The 22672-nt window shown below is 39.3% G+C and overlaps 1 protein-coding gene across 6 annotated transcripts in view; it reads left to right on the forward strand.

Annotated features, from left to right (window-relative positions):
* The first annotated feature begins 509 nt into the window (after positions 1 to 509).
* Positions 510 to 22672, forward strand: part of LMNTD1 (lamin tail domain containing 1) — a 69631-nt gene continuing 47468 nt past the window's right edge. For 5 of the 6 annotated variants that reach the window (XM_054719212.1, XM_054719208.1, XM_054719210.1 and 2 more), the window contains exons 1-7: positions 510 to 672; positions 4630 to 4831; positions 7782 to 7962; positions 8502 to 8621; positions 16077 to 16291; positions 17155 to 17326; positions 17808 to 17982. In XM_054719212.1, the coding sequence (XP_054575187.1) occupies positions 606 to 672; positions 4630 to 4831; positions 7782 to 7962; positions 8502 to 8621; positions 16077 to 16291; positions 17155 to 17326; positions 17808 to 17972 (1122 nt within the window). In that variant the 5' untranslated portion in view covers positions 510 to 605 and the 3' untranslated portion in view covers positions 17973 to 17982. The remainder of the gene's footprint in view (positions 673 to 4629; positions 4832 to 7781; positions 7963 to 8501; positions 8622 to 16076; positions 16292 to 17154; positions 17327 to 17807; positions 17983 to 22672) is intronic. The other variant, XM_054719213.1, reaches the window with a different exon arrangement.

Raw genomic sequence — 22672 nt, forward strand, 5'->3', positions numbered from 1 at the left:
CAAAGGAAAAAGATATAGTAAACAATATATTAAACAAGAATTATAATATTTTTATGTGAGTAGAAAGGGGAACTAGGATATTATGAGTGATAAATGTGGCATACAAATGGTTTATAGAGTCTCAAATACATGTAAAAATATGCATTAAATAGCCTACAATTCTTGGTTGATTTTTATTTTCTTTCTACTTTTACACTTTTTCAAAACCATCTATAGTGGGAACTTATTGATTCTTAAATTTAAAAAATAGAGAAAATTTCTTAACTTGACACTAAAGTGTTCTATTTAGGTTCTTAAAACTAGAGCTATAAGATGTTCTTGTGCTTATATTAAATGCATAATACCTTTGAAAATCAGAACTCTGGGTAATAATGATAGTTTATGCTTCTTGTGCTCATGGTCTATTCATGTTGACTTTGTTTATTATACCTAATTTTTTTGTCCACAGAAGAGAAAATATAAATGGCACCTTCTCAAGGGCACACCCATCTTCAGTACGTTTCCCAAGTACTGAAAATTCATATAGCACAGCACAGCCGTTGTCACTGTCATCAACCAGTGAAACACCTCTCGGTTGCTATCTGTCTAACTTTGAGATTAGTGGAATGGCTATAGCAAGGGGATCAAAGTCTTCTAAATCAGTTACAGCGGACCAATCAGAAAGCAACTTGGGTAAGCAAAGCCTGTACCGATTATTTTTAGACTATTTTTAAATTATATCATTCAATAAATTTTCTGTGTGTCTAGAAACCAGAATGATGTTTTATTATCTGTGTTCAACAATGCTAATTTCTTAATGTCATATGACTATGCTCACTATTGATCCTAACACTGGAATCATATTTCGGTTCCATAAATGTATGTGGCCAAGTATATCATCCCCATTATTAAAATACCTTGAGTTAACCAACTTACACCATACACAAAAAATAAACTCAAAATGGATAAAGGACTTAAACATAGACGGGAAACCATAAAAATATTAGAGGAATCCACAGGCAGCAAAATATCAGACATATGCCGAAGCAATTTCTTCACCTATACAGCTCCTAGGGCAATGGAAACTAAAGAGAAAATAAATATATGGGACTACATCAAAATAAAAAGCTTTTACACAGCAAAAGAAACTATCAACAGAACAACAAGAAATCCCCCTGAATGGGAGAACATATTTGCCAATGTTACCACCAATTAGGGCTTAATCTCCAACATTTACAGGGAACTCATACAACTTAAGAAAAGGAGGATAAACAACCCAATCAAAAAATGGGCAACGGACCTAAATAGAATCTTTTCAAAAGAAGACAGAAGAGACATATGAAAACAAGCTCAAAGTCACTAATCATCTGAGAGATGCAAATCAAAATGACAATGAGGTACCATCTCACACCTATCAGAATGGCTATCATCAACAAATCAACAAACAAACGACAAGTGTTGGTGAGGATGCGGAGAAAAAGGAACCCTCCTGCACTGCTGGTGGGAATGCAGAATGGTGCAGCCACTGTGGAGAACAGTATGGAGTTTCCTTAAAAAACTAAAAATGGAACTCCCATTTGACCCAGTGATCCCACTTCTAGGAATATATCCCAAAAAACTAGAAACAGTGATCAGAAAGGATATATGCACCCCTATGTTCATAGCAGCACAATTTACAATAGCTAAGATTTGGAAACAGCCTAAGTGCCCATCAGCAGATGAGTGGATTAAAAAACTTTGGTACATCTACACAATGGAATACTACGCTGTAGGAAAAAAGAAGGAAATTCTTATCATTTGCAACAGCATGGGTGGAACTGGAGAGCATTATGCTAAGCGAAATAAGCCAGTCAGAGAAAGATAAATATCACATGGTCTCATTCATTTATGGAATATAATGAACAACATGAACTGATGAACAAAAACAGATCCAGAGACAGAGAAGCATTAATCAGACCGTCAAACCTCAGAGGGAAGGTAGGGGAGGGTGGGGGTAAGGTGGAGAAAACAACCAAAGGACTTGTATGCATGCATATAAAAGTAACCAATGGAAACAGACACTGGAGGGGGGCAGTGAGGGAATGAGGGGGGGTTGGGAGGGGCAATGGGGCAATAAGGACACATATGTAATACCTTAATCAATAAAGAAAAAAATTAAAATACCTTGAGTTAGCATCATGGTTCATAGGTTGACTGCTTACATATTCTAGACTTGCTAGGTAATTAAAAAATTCTAATGCATAACATGGCCTGCCCTTCCTCTTAATGCTACCAGAAAGATTAAGTAATGTCTTGGGTACTTTGTGCCTTTAGGAGATTTAGGACTTTGGTAAGGAAAAGACAGATAGATAAGAGAAAGAAGAAAAATAAAGTAGGTAAAATGGTGGAGAGAAAAGGAAAAAAACAGAGAATTTGGAGGAGAGGAAAATAAAAATAGGACTACGGTAGGAAGAAGTAAAATTGTATGTAACAGGTGTCAACAATGCACTCAGCAATATCCAGGCTGCAGGTATTTGCTCCTCACCAAGTACAGGAAACTTTGAGGGTATATTATAGTTTACTAGAAGGACCGCTGTCCTTGGGAATAGAAGACCAAGGTCCAAACTACCCCTCTGCTCCCTACAGTGTGAAACATGAGGTATTTAGAATCTCTGAGTCCCATTTTCCACAACAGCAAAAATGGGGATTAAAATATCGACTTCACAGGGCTATCCTAAGGATGATTAAAGTAGATATGAAGGATTTATGAAAATCACCTAGCACATAGTAGGTACTCAATAAAAATTAGTTGTGAATCTGAACATATCTCTAAGCACCTTCTCCTAGAATGGGCTAGATCGGGGCCCATAGTTCCATTACTCATCTATTAACAAGTTTTAAAACTGGAAACACAAACACACGGACACCCTGATGCCTCCATTTCCCTCTACCATTCTGTGCACATTTACAGCCTGGCTGCTGCTTCTGTGTGCTTGATTTTGTTTGTGGTATTTGCCTACGCCTTTGACACACAGGCATCTAGGGTTTTGACCTACTGCCATTATTGTCATATTCCCTGTGCTTCATTGTTTGCACACCTAAGATACATTTTTTTCAAAGTAGCCTCCTAAATTCACACTGACCTTTAGCAATAACCAGATCCATATGCTTAAAAGTGAAAGTACAGATTTAGATCTAGGGAGGGAATATTTTCTACCCTTTAGCACTGTATCATCATGGCGTTGTGTTCTATATTTGGGTCAGACTGGGCATGCTCCCACGATTAGTGGGCAAAAGAAACAAAAAAAATAAAATATAGTAGCTTCCCCTGGCAAGATGAGCAGGGAGCTAGGATGTAGGCTTCTCCTTCAGTTACTGTAGGTTCTGCTGCTGTTGGTGGAAGTCTGAGTTTGCTGCCACTTGCTGCATTTGGTTCATTTCCATCTGTTTCCCCAGAAGAAATAATGACTGGGATTAAAAATTAATAGATCTCCTTTCCTTTTAGAATACAAAGATCCCCACCTCCACCCCATCAGGATGAGCTATTCAAAGGGCTGCTATCTAGTCTCTATTCCCAAAGGAATTTTAAAAAATTAAGTAAATACTTGACTGAGAATAAACAAATTGAATTTCAAACATTTCTTCTGAACAAAATACTTTGAGGAATCCTCTCTAGAAACTTATGAGTTTAATCCTTGCCAGCTTTCACCTCACTTTGGTTTTGTTAAAGATGCACAAATACAAATCAAACTCTAGATTGTGTTAATTTGTTGATAATTTTGGACCCAGGGTCATAATAATAACTATAATTTATTGAGTACCTGCTAAATACCAGATATTGCTAGCCACTTATCTACATTACCTTCAATTCTCACCTCACCTTAACAAGGTGAGAATTGGAAAGTTTAACTCAGTTGGCTTAGTGAGTGACAGATTGGGAATACAATTGCAAGTCTGTCTAAATCCCGGACATATTCCTCTGTCCACTTTGTCATCATGCCTCTCTGTACTCTTACTTTCTCTTTGAATTTACATTATTACATTTACTCTGCATGGTTCTTTCTATGCAAAATTATGAAACCTATTTTGTGTTTGAATCTTAGCGTTAGGATTTTAAAGGAGCTTATTTCCAAGAGGATACTAGAATCTGATTAAGCATTATTTTATCTGTCTAATAAAGTATTTTAGTTGATGAAAGAAAACTTACGTCTTTATCTGGCAAAAATACTAACCATTGGTAGGAAAGGACTCATTTGAAGATTTAATTTATGGGTATGAATGTGGAGAGAATAGCTAATATAAAATAGAATAAAGATGTACTTACATATGACTTATCCAAATTTGAGATACTCAAATGTTTTACCTACTCAAAAATGTAGGATGCTTCTAGTACAAGTTACTAATCTGTTAAATAGTCATTATGCTGATGATATAATTGAGAGTTTAAAACAATCTCTAGGAATTGAGTATCACTGAAAACAATCTCTTACTGGTTATTTTGTAGCCTTTGGTTTAAAGTGTTTAATTATCTTCATTTAGTTTGACAGTGACAATAAAATGTATAAAGAATATAGTTTTGTAGAAGCAAAGAATAAAGATAATGGCTTTGGGTTCTTTTAATATCCTGTTATTTACTTCTCTCTCTGTTGCTTCCCTCTTTGATTTGTTTAGAAAAAGTCATGAGCTACACAGCTCCAAAGAAGAAGACTCTGTTCCTCCCTACTTCTGAGCCAACTGTGATGGGGGAAGGGGAGGATTATTTCCTATCTTTGTTTGGCGACTCAAAGAAACTTATTGCACACTCATTCAATACCAGGAGAAGTTGGAAGCACTTTTCTATGATTCTTGAAGAAGTGGGCCCATCTAGATCCAGGTACATACTCTATTTTAATTATTTTATACCTTCTATTGGAATAGGAGCAATGAGCCAGTAGGAAGCAAAGTTTTAATCTGTTGTGCTGTTCCAGGATTTCATCTAAGAAATTGGATAAAATGTAACTGTTTCGTGTTATGAGCAATTAAAAGAAATCAATATAACTTTCTCAGAAACTGAATAATGAATGCTAATTCTTCAAAGATGCCAGAGGAAACAGCAATACACAATCCCGACAAATAAAGTCAATTCAATTATTCAGGGACTTTATTATTGGCAAGTCATTCAGGTGGACTTAGTATCTTTTTTTTCTTCTACTAGGTTCTTGAGTTCAATACAGAAAGAGAAATGTAGACTTTTTAAATTGAATTTATTGGGGTGACATTGGCTAATATAATTATATTAGAGGCCTGATGCACAAAATTCGTGTTTGAATCCAGGACCCCTCAGGAGATGTAAACCGGCAGTCGGACATCCCTCTCGGAATCTGGGACTGCTGACTCCTAACTGCTTGCCTGCCTGCCTGCCTGCCTGATCACCCCCTAAATGTTCCCCACTGCCAGCCTGATCACCCCCTAAATGTTCCACCCTGCTGGCCTGATTGCCCCCTAACTGCTCCCCCTGCCAGCCTGATTGCCCCCTAACTGCCCCCCCCCACCAGCCTGGTCACCTCTAACTGCCCTCCCTTGCAAGCTTAATTGCCCCTAACTGCCTCTGGTGTGGCCCCCGCCATTGTGGCTTTGTCCGGGAGGACATCTGGAAGATGTCCGGTCTAATTAGCATATTACCCTTTTATTAGTATAGATAGGTTTCAGGTATACTGTATAGTTCTATAATTCAACATCTGCATATTGTATTGTGTTCACCAAGCCAAGTCAAGTCTCCTTCCATCACTGTTTATTTACCTCTCCCATCCCCCTTCCCCTCTCATAATCACCACTAGAGGCCTGGTGCACAACATTCGTGCACTGGGGGGGGGGGACTTCCTCAGCCCAGCCTGTGCCCTCTCACAGTCTGGGACCCCATGGGGAGAGGGCCTAAGCCAGCAGGTGAACATCCCCCAAGGGCTCCTTAGCACTGCTGTGGAGGCGAGAGAGGCTCCCGCCATCACTGCTGTGCTCACCAGCCATGAGCCTGGCTTCTGGGTGAGTGGCACTCCCCCTGTGGGAGTGCACTGACCACCAGGGGGCAACTCCTGCATTGAGCGTTTGCCCCCTGGTGGTCAGTGCATGTCATAATGACTGGTCATTCCGCCATTCGGTCGATTTGCATATTAGCATTTTATTATATTGGATACTGTTGTCTGTGTCTATGAGGTTTTTTTCTTTGCTTAATCTCTTCCCCGTTTTGACCCAGCTCCCATCCCCCTTTCTGATAATTGTCAGTCTGTTCTCTGTATCTATGAGTGTGTTTCTATTTTGTTTGTTGGGGTTTTTTTTTTTTTTGCAATAAGAAACAAACAAGCCAATCAAAAAATGGCAAAGGATTTGAATAGACACTTCTTCAAAGAGGACATATATGGCCAATAGACATATGAAAAGATGCTCAGTGTCACTAATCATCAGAGAAATGCAAATTAGAACCACAATGAGACATCACTTTTACTATCTGAATGGCTATCATCAGTAAATCAACAAGCAACAAGTGTTTGTGAGGTTATGGAGAAGAGTAAACCCTTGTACACTGTTGGAGGGAGTGTATATTGGTGCAGCCACTGTGGAAAGCAATATGAAGTTATCTCAAAAAAATTAAAAATGGAACTGCCTTGTGACCTCGTGATTCCACTTCTGGGTATACAGTCAAGGAAACCCAAAACACGATTTTGAAAGAACATATGCACCCCTATGATCATTGCAGCATCATTTACAATAGCCAAGATATGGAAGCAACCCAAGTGCCCATCAATAGACAAATAGATAAAAATGTTGTGGTACATATATACAATGGACAAAATCCATTTAATTCACTTATATTTGGAATCTAAAGAGCAAAACATATAAAGTAGAAACATTGACTGATAGATACAGAGATCAGATTGATGGTTGCCAGAGGAGAGACGGATTGACAGGTTGGCTGAAAAAGGATTTGGAAGTACAAATTGGTAGTTAACAAAATAGTCATGGGGTTGTAAAGCACATCATAGGGAATATAGTCAATAATATTGTAATAACTATGCATGGTGCCAGGTGGATACCAGAAATATTAGGGGGACCACTTTGTAAAGTATATGATTGTCTAACCACTATGCTGTGCACCTGAAACTAATACAACATAATATTGAATGTAAACTGTAATTAAAAAGATTGTAGATATAATATTTTAAAAGTGCCTGGCACATAATACGTATTGGTTATTATAATTGTAGAGGTATATTTCACCTTTTAAATGATGTCTCTAATCCACCAAAGGGATTGCGACCCACACTCTAAAAAACACTAATATATAAATGTTCAGCCTGGTCCCTGGTACATATTAAGCCCTTAACACATTAGTAAGAAAAAATACCATTTTATCTCTGTATAATATTTTGTTTGCTGAATTCTTTTAAGAGTACAGTTGCTAGTCATCTTCACAGTAACTTTATCAGAAATAAACTAAAATATTTAACTTTCCTCTTTATCTATTTCAGTTTCATCTCTCGGTGGTTTTTTGAATGGTAGGATTTAACTAATGATAATTGCACCATCCTGTGGCACTTATACCTCGACACCTAAAGCACCTTTTAAGTTTTCTTTATTTTATGGGAAAGAGATGATTTTATTGCACAGATAAACAGAACTAAGAGATCAAGGCATTTGCTATGGAAATACACTATCTCCACATAGAATGTGTCCAATAGAGTAGACAGTTTAGGAATAACTTCCAAAGCATATTTATTATTCAGCTCTTCAAGTGAACTACTGAAGACACGCTTATCTGAAGGCACCTTATAATCTTTATATTTTTCTAGTGCTTTTGGAGACATTAAAATAGCGGAAGTGAATGTTTTTTTTGTGAAGATCATTAACTCTTCCCCTAACCAAGAACTGGAGATTGGAAATCACATTCTCCAGCAAAATATGAATGGAAAACCAGATTCTCTGTACCATTTTCCTCCTAATATCACAATGCAGGCCAATTCCACGGTAACAGTGAGTATAAGATATCAATACTACAAACTAAAATTGTACAGGAAAATCTCACTTACCCAGGTCAGATTGCGGCTCAGCACCAGTGGTTTCTTCATCACTCACTCTCTACGTAAAATGGGGTGCTTCGTTGGTGGTGGCTAACTGAGCCACGTTGTCCATCTCTGTGTGTAAGTTAATACCCATAGTTAAACTTCCATAGCTTTCTTCAATTTGTTGTAGAATACCTCGTGCTTTTATGACTTAACTATTAAAACGAAATCCCTAAGTTCATAAAATCAAGCAAACATAATCTTTAAAAGAAAAGTTAAGAGAGTGTTTGCCTAGAGAACAGATAACTAGTTGATACTGGAGGGTTTTTCCTCTTTCTTGTGCTTTCCTTTAAACCACATACAGTGTTGCACTGCTTGGCACTATATATTATATACTCATTACATTTTAAGATCTCATGTTGAGAAAGATAACATTGCAATCACCCTCTGACATTTACAAAACTGTTGAACTCCAATGACATTTTAAATTAACAAACTATTTTCTTACAGGTCTGGACGGCAGCATCTGAAGGAAAGCATCAGCCACCATCAGATTTTCTTTGGAAGGAAAAAGAGAAGTTTACAACAAGCCCACATTGTACAACCATCCTGTGCAAACCTAATGGTGAGGTCAGTGTCTGGTTGTTAACAATGCTTTTTAAATGGGTCGCCTCCTTATGTTCTCCTTGTCTATTTAGCTCGCTCAATTATTTTCCCATCCCTAAATCTTGGATAGAACCATCACTGACTGTCATAAGAAATCAGCAAACCAACAGCACCCTCTCCCCGGTGCTAATGTGCCAAAGAGTTGCTTATCCTTGGCAAAAAGGATTTTGATATCCCACATTTGAAGCTACTTCAGATTTCAGAGTGAAGGATGGATTTTATTTGTGGTATTTAGCATGAAGAGCAGGATAAGAAAGGAAGAAACTCTGTATAGGCCCTCTCTATCCATTTATGGATTTTTCAAATGTTTGTTGAGATTCTTCTCTATTCTAAGGGTTGTAATACCAGAGGACATCTGCTCTCAAGAAATAGCATTCTAATGAAACAAACTACAATCTAATTTGTCTGTATACTATATTCACTATAAAATTATGTGTATTAGTAATAGCTTAGTAACTAACTGAATATTGGACAATTTTATATTTTCACACTACCTCTTTCCTTGGTATAATATTAGCATAAGTACATACCTAAGGACTAATAGTAAAGCAAGGTATCTTTTTTTTTACCAAAAAAAAAAAAAAATTACTTCTTTTATAAAACTACTAGAGGCTAGGTGCATAAATCCGTGCACCAGTGGGGTCCCTCATCCTGGCCTGCAGGATTGGGCCAAAACCAGCTCTCTGACATCGCCTGAGAAGTCCCAGAAAGCAAGAGGGTGCAGGCCAGTCTAAGGGACCCAACCAGTGCACAATCAGGGCTGGGGAGGGATGCGGGAGGTTGGCCAGCCGGGGGAGGCTCCAGGCCATGTCTGGCCCTTCTGGCTCAGTCCTGATTGGCTGGACCCCAGCAGCAAGCTAACCTACTGGTCAGAGTGTCTGCCCCCTGGTGGTCAGTGCACGTCATGTGAGTGGTTGAGCAGACACTTAGCATATTAGGCTTTTATTATATAGGATTCTTTAGATTTTAAAAAAATACCTGCCTTTTTTTCTTAGACCCAGTCTAATTTACTATGTCATACAACTACTAATCCACATAATATGTTGATTAAAACCTATTTCTGAGTTTCTTCTTTCTAGATTATGCCTGATGACATAGACTTGCTAATGTATTAAGAGTCATTTAACAATTTGTACATCATTAGCGTCTATAGACGCAAGCGGCAGACATTTTCAAAATATCGTGGCAATTAACTGGTTAATGTCTTCCTGTGAGAACAAGCAGTTGTTGTTAGATGAAGAAAACACTCATGAGAAAAATTTTGCAGCCTTCACTCATTTAATCGTTAGAAATTTTTGTGGGCTCAAACTGAATTGTATAATATGTCTAATAATTTTCACTGATTGTGAAAATAAAGCTAAGTTATTTTCTCAGTCTCGTAAGATATCATTAACAAAACCCAGATTAGGATTAAGGAATTCTTGTCTCAAACCTTTCATTACATTTATCGACCTATTTAGCTACTCTGCAAACAACCTGGGGTTCCTACCTTGTAGACACACGGTTCCAGGCACTGACAGTTGAACCAGATAGATCCTAAATTAAACATTTTTTTTTTTAATTTGGTGAATTGTCATGCCCTGAAACTGAATTAGACTTCAAATTTAGACTCTTTCATTATGTGGTTTAAACTACTTCGCTCACATGGAATCAGACCCTTCCCGCAGGGGGATGTAAACATAAATACTTTGTTTGCCAGTGAAAGAGTGAATCTGACTGAATCATACAGGAAGTATTTGCATATATTTAGTATCTGCCAGGCATTGTGCTAGGTGCAGGGGATTGGGAGCGGGGGCGGTCAGGGGGAAGAGCATAACTATTGAATAACTATTCCTGGCCTCAGAAAATCGGAGTCCAATAGTAGAAATTGATATGTAACAATAAATAATTGCAGTACAGTGAAACAATGCTTTGATGGAAGTATGTGCACAGAGTGCAATAGCCACGTTAAAGATAATAGCTCTGTAAAGGGAAGCGTGGAGAAAAGCATCAGTGTGGGAGAAAGCACTCGTTTTGCATCTGCAGGAGAGAGTTCACCCAGCTGACCTGAACCATAGTGGTCTTGTCCCTCTCCTCCTCCCTAACTCACCACTCCCCATGCTTTTCCGTGCTCCCTTCTCAAAACACACTGGCCTTCTTTTCCTTTCCAGTATTTCCTTGCTCCCTCAAGCTACAGGGCCTTTGCACCTGCTCTTTCCTCCCCTTTTTACCAATTAAATCCTACTCCTCCTCAGCCCTCATCCTTGTTAATTCAAATAAAAAATATTTCCATTCAATACACTGAAATGTGACTTTATGTCAACCTAAAACCCTAATGCAAGCATAGAGGTCTCTCACCCCTCTTTTTAACAACACATTTACTTCTCTTCTCACCTCAGGGATGCTGACCTCCCTATCTGCAGCCCTCTGACAGATTTTCCTTGCAAAGATGGGTTGCTACATTCCCATAGACCTGCTAAAACGCAGAGAGACCCAAGGTTTTGTCATGACTCAAATTGATTTCTATTTTTATAACTTGCATAAAGAAAATAACCCACGTGTTACGAAAAAAGTTACAGAGCCTCCAATCTTTTGCCTAAAGCAGTGATGGGCAACCTTTTGAGCTTGGTGTGTCAAACTTCGCCAAAAAACTGAGCATAACTCGGGTAGTGTGTCACTTCGAGGAAAAAACATTATTTTGCAAATGTTTCATCCTCAGGAGCAGCAAATGTTTCATCCTCGGCATGTGGCCGCCTCAGCGGCCGCATGTCATCAGAAATGGCTACGCATGCCAGTGCTGACATGTGTGTCATAGGTTCGCCATCACTGGCCTAAAGCAATAGCCAATCATACAAATTAGATAGGTACTATTTCTGGACTTGAGCAAAAGTTTTATTACTGATCATGAGTCATTAAAAAAATAAACCTAAAATAAAGTATGACAGACATCACTAATATGTCCATTTTACATAATAAAAGCCTAATATGCAAATCAACTGAATGGCAGTACAACCAGTAGAATGACTGGTCACTATGATGTGCACTGACCACCAGGGGACAGATGCTCAATGCAGAAGCTGTCCCCAGCCTGCAGGCCCCAAGCCAGCCAAGGGGGGGGGGGTGCCAGCGGGGGGCCTCCTGATCGCCTCGCTGGTTGCCCTACAGATTGGCCCTGATTGCCAGCCAGGCCTAGGGACACTACCCAAGCATGAATTTCATGCACCAAGCCTCTATTGGTTAATATTCAATTAACAAATCATGTGCTGTAATATAAAGGTAGATTTAGTTCTGTTCTACCCTGAGTTAACTATGTAATTTTTATTCTATTTTCTAATATATAATAATAGTGGCCCAGTGCACGAAATTCATGCACATTAAAAGGGAATTAATTAGAGGAAATATTTTCATATTGCTATTTGCCCTTTCTCTGAAAAGAAATGTCAGAGATGAAAGAAAATTAGTAAAATGTATATGAAAATCTTCCTCCTGTCAGAGTCTGGGGCATGCTGCGGGACCCAGAGTCAAGTCCCCGCCCACCTACATGCATCTCAAAATCGTGCAAGACCCAGACCCGGCCAGCCCCACCCTTGTCAAGCCCCACTGGGCGGGGGGCACAGCCTCAGATCCCCCAGCCCAGTGCCAGGGCAAGGGGCGCAGCCTCAGGTCCCCCAGCCCAGGGCGGGGGGTGCGGTCTGAGGTCCCCCATCAAGCCCCACTGGGTGAGGGTCACAGCCTGACATCCCCCATCAACCCCACTGGGCCAGGGGCACAGCCTTAGGTCCCCCAGCCCAGCACCAGGGCAAGAGGTGTGGCCTGAGGTCCCCCAACCCGACGCTGGGGTGGGGGGCACAGCCTGAGGTCCCCCTCGAAGCCCCACTGGGCAGGGGATGCAGCCTCAGGTCCCCCGCCCCAGCCCAGTGTCACGCAGCCTAAGGTCCCTGGTGATCGCTCGTTATGGCTCATTGCAGGAACCCTGCCTATGCTGTGGGCACAGCCATCTTGTGATGGTGTGACAGAGTGAGAGTCAATTTACATATTACCTCTTTATTATATAGGATAAGGGCTTTGCAATATAATTACTAAGATTCTGTGAGTCTATTGATTTTTAAACAGAGCTAGATACTTTTTTTCACCAGTTACATTGTCATTCTATAGGATTTGTAGCCTCTATATTGTATGTAAAAAAATTTTAATAGGTCCCAGCCAGCCTGGCTCTATTGAGCGCTGACCTATGAATCAGGAGGTCATGGTTTAATTCCTTTCAGGGAACATGCCTAGGTTGCAGGCTTGATCCCCAGTGGGAGGCATGCAGGAGGCAGTCAATCAATGATTCTCTCTCATTATTGATGTTTCTATCTCTCTCTCCCTCTCCCTCTCTAAAAAAATAAATTAATAGGTACTTTATATTTATGCAGTGCTGGAATCTTCCCAATACATTGTTTTGCATTAGAGATTCAGATAAGGGACAGACTGCTGCTATGTTGTAGAAGCTCGCTGAAGGGCTGTATATTTGTGCATTATCCTGTTTGATTCTCACACTGTTTAAGTATTTACAAAGGAGGAAAATGGGGCTTGGAAAATTAAATGGCTTGCTCAAGGTCACATGATTGGTAAAATGGCAGAGCTAAAATAAAAACAGACATTCCAACTCCAATAATTTTTCTATTGCACTAAAAATAGCCTACAAAGTTCATATGCCAACATTCCAGCAATGTAATTATTTTATTTTATCACATTAATAGAGGCCTGATGCACAAAATTTGTGCAAAGGGCTTGGCCCTTGCAGCCGCAGCTGCCTCAGCCCTCACAACCCTGGCTTCATCTGGAAGGTCATCTGGACAGTCATTCTGCTGTTTGGTCTAATTAGCATATTATCTCTTTATTATATAGGATCATTGTCATCAAATATCTTTAAGTCCCTATAGTATAGAGAGAAATAAAATATTGCTCTTGTCTAAAAAAATCTTACAATCTAATTGAGGGAGATGCACTAAAACAAAATCATAATGTATTTTAAACAAAAATGTCTGTGAGCTACTGAAAGAGGAGAATCCCTAATTGATTACCTGAAGCAAAAGTGGAGTTTTCCTGTTGTGATCCATGAAATTGAACTTTTTAGAAAAGATTTTATCTTTCCCTTTCTCTGCCATTGGCTTAACCGACCTGAACTTGCCTGACATTGCTTTTATGTCTAGTTAATTTGCCAATCCAATCAGTGCAATCCAATCAATCAAATCGATTTTTCAATTGTAACAGCATTGCTGATGGCAAATTCCAGCAGGTCATAATTATGCAAGAAGTTCATCAGAAGGCTGATGGACCTTGGGGCTTCAGCAGGGCTGAAGAACTGCAACAGCTGTAGGCACTTCCCCTAACCTGATCATCTTTTCCTGTTTATCAGCCTTTACCTGTTTGCATTCCTAAAGGGCCAATGTGTTTTCCAGCAAATAAACAGCCGTGGGTCCGGAGATTCAGAGAGCCCACTTCACTAGAAAGTGGAGCCTTCCCTGGCTCCCCCTGCCTCCCAAATTTATATTTCTTGTCTGGTTTATTCATTTATACGCAGCCCCTTCTCCAGATTCCTGAACCCCTAGCAGTGAAAAAGACCAGAGCAGCATAAGCCAAAACTTCTAATTTAATGAACTAAAAACAGATTAAAAGAACAAGTAGACTATTAGGGCACATTTCAGTGTTTAACTTTCTCATGTTGAATACAGACATAATTGTAAGTTCCTACAAATGATTTTCCTGAAAAAAAATTTGCACATATATGTTGTATACATTCCACATATTTAAGAAAACAAAACAGCCGAAACCGGTTTGGCTCAGTGGATAGAGCGTCGGTCTGCGTACTGAAGGGTCCCGGGTTCGATTCCGGTCAAGGGCATGTACCTTGGTTGCGGGCACATCCCCTGTGGGGGATGTGCAGGAGGCAGCTGATTGATGTTTCTCTCTCATCGATGTTTCTAACTCTCTATCCCTTTCCCTTCCTCTCTGTAAAAAATCAATAAAATATATTTAAAAAGAAAACAAAACAAACTCCAGATTTAATGTTCATGGGTCCCCTTAATAGTCTCATTTGGTATCTACCCTGGAGAATGTGGTATCCTCTCCTGTCTCTGGCCTCTGGTTCTACTGCCCATTTTCCCATGTCAAATTATAGTCTTAAATAGTTAGCATTTTAACTTATTATTATTAGAGGTCCAGTGCACGAATGTGTGCATGGGTGGAGTCCCTCGGCCTGGCCAGCAGTTAGGGCCAATTGGGGCTGTCTCACCTAGTCCCGATCGGGGCCGATTATTGGGGCTGGCTGGCCAGGGGGAGGGACTGCAGGAGGTTGGACGGTGGTGGGAGGTTGGCTGTGGGAGCGCACTGACCACCAGGGACAGCTCCTGCATTGAGCGTCTGCTCCCTGGTGGTCAGTGCACATCATAGTGACCAGTTGACCGGTCATTCAGTCGTGACAGTCGCTTAGGCTTTTATATATATTGACTAGTGACCTGTGCATGAAATTTGTGAATGGGGGGAGGGGTATCCCTCAGCCCGGCCTGCACCCTCTCCGATCTGAGACCCCTTGGGGGATGTCCGACTGCCGATTTAGGACTGAGGGATTGGGCCTAAATTGGCAGTCGGACATCCCTCTCACAATCTGGGACTGCTGACTCCTAACCGTTCAACTGCCTGCCTGCCTGATCGCCCCTAACCACTCTGCCTGCTGGCCTGCTCACCCCCAACTGCTCTCCCCCTGCCCCTCGCCCCCCCCTCCCGCCCCCACCAGCCTGATCGCCCCTAACCACCTCTGGCTCTGCCCTGCCACCATGGCTTTGTCCAGAAGGATGTCTGGAAGGTCTCCCTGTCTAATTAGCATATTACCCTTTTATTAGTATAGATAACTACTTTTTACTTAGTATCTTAACTAAATCTCAGAACGCCCTCATATAGCAGTTCCCTACTACCAGCCTCCTTATTTTGTCGGAGGACTCAGGTACATAACAAGTAACTACTGGCCTGAGGATATGCAACTTGTGATTTTCAGAATTGGAAACTAAGGCCAGGATATCTTGCTACATTCTTATGATGTTTCACTAATCCATGCACAATAGGTAAGTGATATTATACAGTCGACTTTGAAATTTTATTGCAATAAGTCCATGACATTTTTTTAAAAATCTAACTCCTGCCCAACCATCATGGCTCAGTGGTTGAGCATCGACCTATGAACTAGGAGGCTGGATTCCCAGTCAGGGCATATGCTTGAGTTTTGGGCTCGATCCCCAGTTGGGTGGGGGCAAGCAGGAGGCAGCCGATCAATGATTCCCTCTCATCATTGATGTTTCTATCTCTCTCTCCCTCTTCCTTCCTCTCTGAAATCAATAAACAAAAATTTTTTTTTAAATCTAACTCCCATAGTATTTGATATTAATGAATCATTTCTGTTAGGCCGTTGCCTGGTGCACTCCTATTCACTGGAAGCAAGCATGGGAGAAATTAGAGACTGACATTGAATTTCACAGAAGCTCAGTAGTAAATGCAGCATCTCAAAAGCACATGTTTCATTGGCCAAAAGCTACAACTACAGCTAAAGAAACACTTCATCAATCTGATACTGATATCGCAAACTACCAGATGGAACAAATTCCGGTTTTTCTTAAGAGGTAAAAGTTGCTCTTTTATGTGTGTGTGGGTTTCTTGTTGTTGTTGTTGTGTGTGTTTTAATAGAGCCCTTCCCACAATTGGTAATTGAGCAGGGAGGAATACCTAGGTGATAGGTAAATATATGATGAATAGGTAAATCAATAATGTCCAAAAAAAATCTATTTTTAATAGGACCATACAACCCTTAATAGTTTTAAAACATAAAAACACTCATGGAACAGCCTTAGCTGGTTTGGCTCAGTGGATAGAGCATCGGCCCGGGTGCCCGGGTTTGATTCTGGTCAAGAGCACATGTCCAGGTTGCAGGCTTGATCCCCAGTTGGAAATGTGCAGGAGGCAACCGATAAATGATTCTCTCTCATCATTGATGTTTCTCTCTCTCTCTCCCTCTCCCTTCCTCTCTAAAATCAATAAGAATACATTTTAAAGAACAAACAAAACACTCGTGGTACAATAAAGGCTGGCAATTTCCCATAGGCAACGGAGACCCACCCCTACCACCCCTCGCCCCCGCCCCCCTGGCCATTTCACTTTCCGATGGCACTGCTGTTAGAGGCAGAGCTGTGGAGGGTGAAGAGATGAAGTCATCACCGCATCTTTAGCAGTGTGGAGGTGAAGGGAGAAGTGCCACATCCAGGAGCTTTATCTTGGGTCAAGAGCTGGCTGTGACTGAAGGTGCAGATTTGTTACTCGCTTGTGGGCAAATGCTTCTGAGGTTGTGATGACAGTGCTGCCCACGAGGTCTAGAAAAGCCATATTGTTTTGTCTTAAAACATGTCTGTCTTTAACTGAGCTTTCTTTACTAATGCCACTGCATGAAATGCCTTTTTAGTTCAATTTGGGTTTAATTTTCCTTTTACAGAGAAAAAGAAATCCCACCAGCTCTTTTCATGAATCGTAGCCCTTGGTGCCACAGTCCCGCTATCCCTGCACATCCCTACTGTCCTCTGATTGAACCTCACAGTCCCGGCATGTATGAAAGCAGCTTAAATACTCTTCCCAGGCCTCAGTCAGCCAGGCCTAAAGCAGACATGGTAAGTCAAATGGATACTTATTCCAGCAGAGAGTAAGAGGGTGTGTGTGTGTAGAACTGGTAAAAAGGGGTTAAGTTGTAAAATACACTAAGTATTAAAAACGATTCATATCCTCAAACAGTTGGCTCCTAAAGGAAATATTGTAAACCATTCACTTACATTTGCTCCAGCACAGTGTATTTACTGTTTAAATAAATATTCATTGAATGAAACAAAAGAACAGCAAAATATCATGGCCAGCAAAAATAGGTAGTTCTTGAAGTTTGTTCAAAAGGACATATTGTTTTTTTAGTAGGCAGGATAAACTGGTCCTACAAGTTATGCTATGCTAAAAAAAAAAAAAATCATCTTTTCCAAACATACTCTAATATTAATCCCAAATTCTTTTTTTTTTTTTTGAACCGAAGTTTCTTATTTAAATTCTCTCAGTAAAGCTTTTAGAGTTGATGTTATTAACCCAGAATCTGTGAATGGATTTCAGGAAGCCCAGGAATCTATTAAATTTGGTGAAAAAATGTGTTCCGCCGTCATGTTTTCTGCGGAGAGATTCATAGAGGCTCATCAGATACTCCCACAAGTTGAGAACAAATTAGAAGACCACCATGACAGATTCGAAGCTGTGGAGAAAGGCCATTTCATACAGTAGCCCTACCTTGGTGAGTTATAAGGATTTGCAAACTTTATTCAGCAGAGGATTCTTTTTGAAATGAAATCTTGGGCAGAGTCCCAATGTATGAAATGGATAAAAGCAGACCTGCCCAAGTGGAAGAGGAGGCAGCGATTCCCATTATACCATTCTTCTTCTTCCCTCTTTCCCTGTGGTCCCTGAGGCACCTCCCTGGGATCGTAATGTTCTGTATACAACAGTATGAAAACCAGTTCGTATGCTAACATTTTATTGGGACACAGAACCCCAAAATAATACCTTTCAGAAGTGGAATGATGGAAACTTTGTAAATTTTATCCCATTTCATAAAATTAAGTATTCCATATCTTTATGCCTGAGTCCCTTCATGTATAAAGTAAGAGATTTGGGTCTGAAATGTAAAGAGCTCTTTCAGCAATAAGTCTTAAACACATACTCTGTACATAAAGAATATATATTATACACACATGCATATCTTCAGTATACTATGACTTAGATTTGAGGTTCTCAAGAAGCACATTAATTTATGTTTTTCTCATTACTCATTTCTCTGTTACTCATTCTGGACAACTTGTTTTCCAAATTAATTTGACTTTACATTTTCTTTTTTTTTAATTTTCCTTTTTAATTATAGTTTACATTCAATATTATTTTGTATTCAAATTTTCTGGATTCACCTTTCCATAGTGGTGGCAACTCACCTTGATTGTTCAATAATTTTTGCTGTTCAACACAAGACATTTCATTGTATGTGTACTAGTGCATTCTATAATAGTTGCTTTGTTACTTTCAGGGCCTCTGTTCATCATTATATACCTTTTTCATTTTTTATTTATTAAATTTTCATTGTGAACCGCTATACACCAGAGGTGTAAGGACTTTTCTTTGGTTTCAACTGTGAAAGGTGGCCATAGAAAGGCAGACATTATGAATAATTAGTTGATGATTCACTGGATTATAGCAATCCTTAAATCATCCGTTCATTTCTTTGAAAGAATATGTAACATGATCCTTCAAGGGAAAGTTACCTCGATTGTTAATTATCCAGTCTCTTTTTAATTTGCCTACCATTGAACTATTTGCTATCATTAGTGCACTTCTCAATAACTGACAAAGAAAAAAAGAGATAAAACAAAAATCCATCAGTTTTACTCACAGGTTCTTCAGTCCTGCTCCTTTCCCCCTACACTAAAAAATAGGTTAGCTTGCTAAGTCACGGAAGAATCTTAGTTGCATGTAATTCATCTGCTGGGGATAGTTGCCATGTGTTTAAGTGTGCCTTTCAAGTACATTATAGAGGAGCCTAGGGACTTAACAGTAAGGATAGTTTTAAAGAAACATCTACACATCATATGACTAATCTTTATCAAGAAAACTTGTGTTTTTAAACATGTTAAAATATAGACAGCATGGAAGAAGTCTGATATGAAATTGGAATAAGTCATTCTGGTTCTCATTTTTATATTTTAATTCTCTATAAATGGATCCATGAAATGTATAATTGATGTGTTTTTAATCACATAAATGACAATAAATATAATGCATATCACATAATAGTTGTTTAACACATGTCTGATGAAGCACAGGCAGAAAAGGAGACACTGCAGGTTTTCAAGCAGGCAACTCATAGAGTTAGATCTGTCTTTTAAAGAGAATTTTGGAAGCAGTATTGAAAATGAAGTGGAGTGAGAATTATTCTAAAATCTAGGAGAAAAGAAAGGCGGGGGGGCGGGGGAATAGAGAAAAGAAAAGAAAAGGAAGACCAAAGCAGGTTAGGAAAAGAGATTGGTGGCAAATTGGTTCTGTAGAATTGTAATTTGACTCCCAAAGGACAGGTGACAGAGAGATTGGGGCAGAAATAATATTTAAGAAATAATGACAAAAAGACATCAAGCCATAGAATCAAGAAGAATAAATCTCAGGCAGCATATTTCAAGGAAACCACACTAATGCATATTATAACAAACTTCAGAAAACCAAATAATAGAAATCAGAAATCAGTAGAATGGTATCTTCAGTGTGCTCATGTGCTAAGAGAACTACTATCCTAGAGTTCTATAAAAAGCAAAAATATACTTCAAAAAATGAAAGTGAGCCCAGCTAGTGTGGCTCAGAGGTTAAGCGTTGGATCATGAACCAGGAGGTCATGGTTCCATTCCGGGTCAGGGCACATGCTCCGGTTGTGGGCTAGGTCCCCAGTGGCAGTCAATCAATGCTATCTTTCTTCCTCTCTCTAAAATCAATTATATATTTATATATTTTTATTTTTTTTAATAAAATAAAAAGTGAACCAAGACACTTTCAGGCAAACAAAAACTAAGAATTCAACAACCAAGTCACACTGAAGAAATGTTTCAAGTAGAAAGGTAGAAAGGAAATTACCCTAGAAGGATGCACAGACATAATGGAAGATGTGAAGAGAAATGCAGAGTCAAAGCATAGAAAAGCATAAATGAATATTTACTGTACAAAATAATATTAATATTGTCTTGCAGGTTTTACAATTTATATAGAACTTTACATTCATGACAACCCTCGCCCATCCAGTATAACTCAGTAGACTGAGCAATCTACCATGCACCAAGAGGTCGCTGGTTTGATTCCCAGTTAGGGCACATGCCTGGGTTGTGGGCTCAATCCACAGTACAGGGTGTGTAGGAGGTAGCCAATCAATGTTTCTCTCTCATTGATGTTTCTCTCTCCCTCTCCCTTCCTAACAAATCAATAAAAACATATTTAAATTAGTTTCCCAGGGCTACTGTGAAAAAGTACCACAAACTTGGTGGCTTAAAATAACAGAAATGTATTGTCTCACATTTCTGGAGACTAGATACCTGGGGGGGAAAAAAGGGTGTCAGCAGGACCACCCCCTCTCTGAAGGTTCTTGCCTGTTCTCAGTTTCTAGTAGTTGCCAGCATTCCATGGTTTTTCGTGGTTTTGTAGATGCATCACTATAATTTCTACCTCCATGTTCACATGGCCTTCTGGTTTGTGTGTTCATATATCCCTCTTTTTATTTTATTTATTTATTTATTTAAATTTCTTTATTGATTAAGGTATCACATATTTGTCCTCATCCCCCCATTCCCATCCCAAACCCCTCCCCAATCATGCCCCCACACCCCTGTTGTCCGTGACCACTGGTTAGGCTCATATGCATGCACACAAGTCCTTTGGTTGATCTCACCCCCTTACCCCCACCCTCCCCTACCTTCCCTCTGAGGTCCGACAGTCTGATCGATGCTTCCCTGTCTCCGGGTCTGTTCTTGTTCATCAGTTTATGTTGTTCATCATTTCCCCTAGATGAGTGAGATCATGTGCTACTAGAAATACACTTATAAGAACCGAAAATGAGACAAGCAATAATGGTTATGCTGAGAGGCAAATGAATCAATCTGTAGTGAGTTTCTTTCTGGGCCAACAGTTCTTTTGAGTCCCAATTTCAATGTCAAACAGTTCCTTATGTGTACATGTCAGCAATGATATTTCAGTTCTGGATGGTGGACAAATGGTAGTAATGCAGGTCCGACCCTCTCTGGTTTGGTCCTGGGCAACCTGCAGCGATGCACAGCTGCTGACTGCTAATATTATTCCTCTTTTTATAAGGATGCCAGTCACTGGGTTAGGGCCCACCCTAATTTTGTATGATCTCATCTTAACTGGATTACATCTGCAAAGACCCAATTTCCAAATAAAATCACATTTACTGTTCAAGAGGTTAGGACTTCAAAATATATTTAGGGTGGACATAGTTTAACCCATAACAACAGTAATAGCACAAAAGTTCAGAGGGGAGTAAATGGAGTTAAAGTACTCTACATTTCATGACTTTTTCAATAAGTTGTAAAAGTAATAATTTATATTAGACTTCAGTAAATCAAGGATATGCATGTTGGAATCTAGGATAGATACTAAAAGAATAGTATACAATTGTCATGTTCATGATATATAGCATACTTTTATTATCATTCAGTATAAAATATATTCTAATTTTCAATATATTCTTCTTTGATACATGGGGTTTTTTTGAGATAATATATCACAAAAAAGTGGGTTTATTTAAGGAATGCAAAGTTGGTTTAAGCTTTGAAAATTAATCAATTAAATTAATCATCTTAGAATAAAAAGGAAAATGATATGACTGTCTAAATGGATATAGAGAAAGCATTTGATAAAATTTAATACCCATCCATAAGGAGAGAACCTTAGAAAATTAGTATTTGAAAGAATTTCCTTAATCTGACAAATAGTATCTACAAAAGTCCTAAAGCAAACTATCATATTTAATGGTCCTGTAGTGAACATTTTCCCCCTTGAGATCCAGATCAAGAGGATTCTCCTTATGATGACTTCTGCTCAGCACTGTACTAGAAGTCTGAGTGAAATAAGGCCAGAAAATGAATATATGAATATCCCATTACCCCATAATCCAGCAATTCCATTCCCAGGAATTATATATGACTAAAAAATATGTACATATGCATACCAAAAGACAAATACAATAATGATCATAGCCACTGTATTTGTAATAGCCAAAAACTAGAAGCAACCAATTGTTTGTCAGCGGTATAATGGATAAATAAATTATGATATAGTAATACAATCTTGTAAGCAATGAAAATGAATTAACTACTGCTACATCAATGACTCATATAAGAATAATATTGAGTGAAAAATGCCAAGCAAAAAGAATTGCATAT

Source organism: Eptesicus fuscus, chromosome 7 (assembly GCF_027574615.1).
Source record: "Eptesicus fuscus isolate TK198812 chromosome 7, DD_ASM_mEF_20220401, whole genome shotgun sequence".
Taxonomy (NCBI): Eukaryota; Metazoa; Chordata; class Mammalia; order Chiroptera; family Vespertilionidae; genus Eptesicus; species Eptesicus fuscus.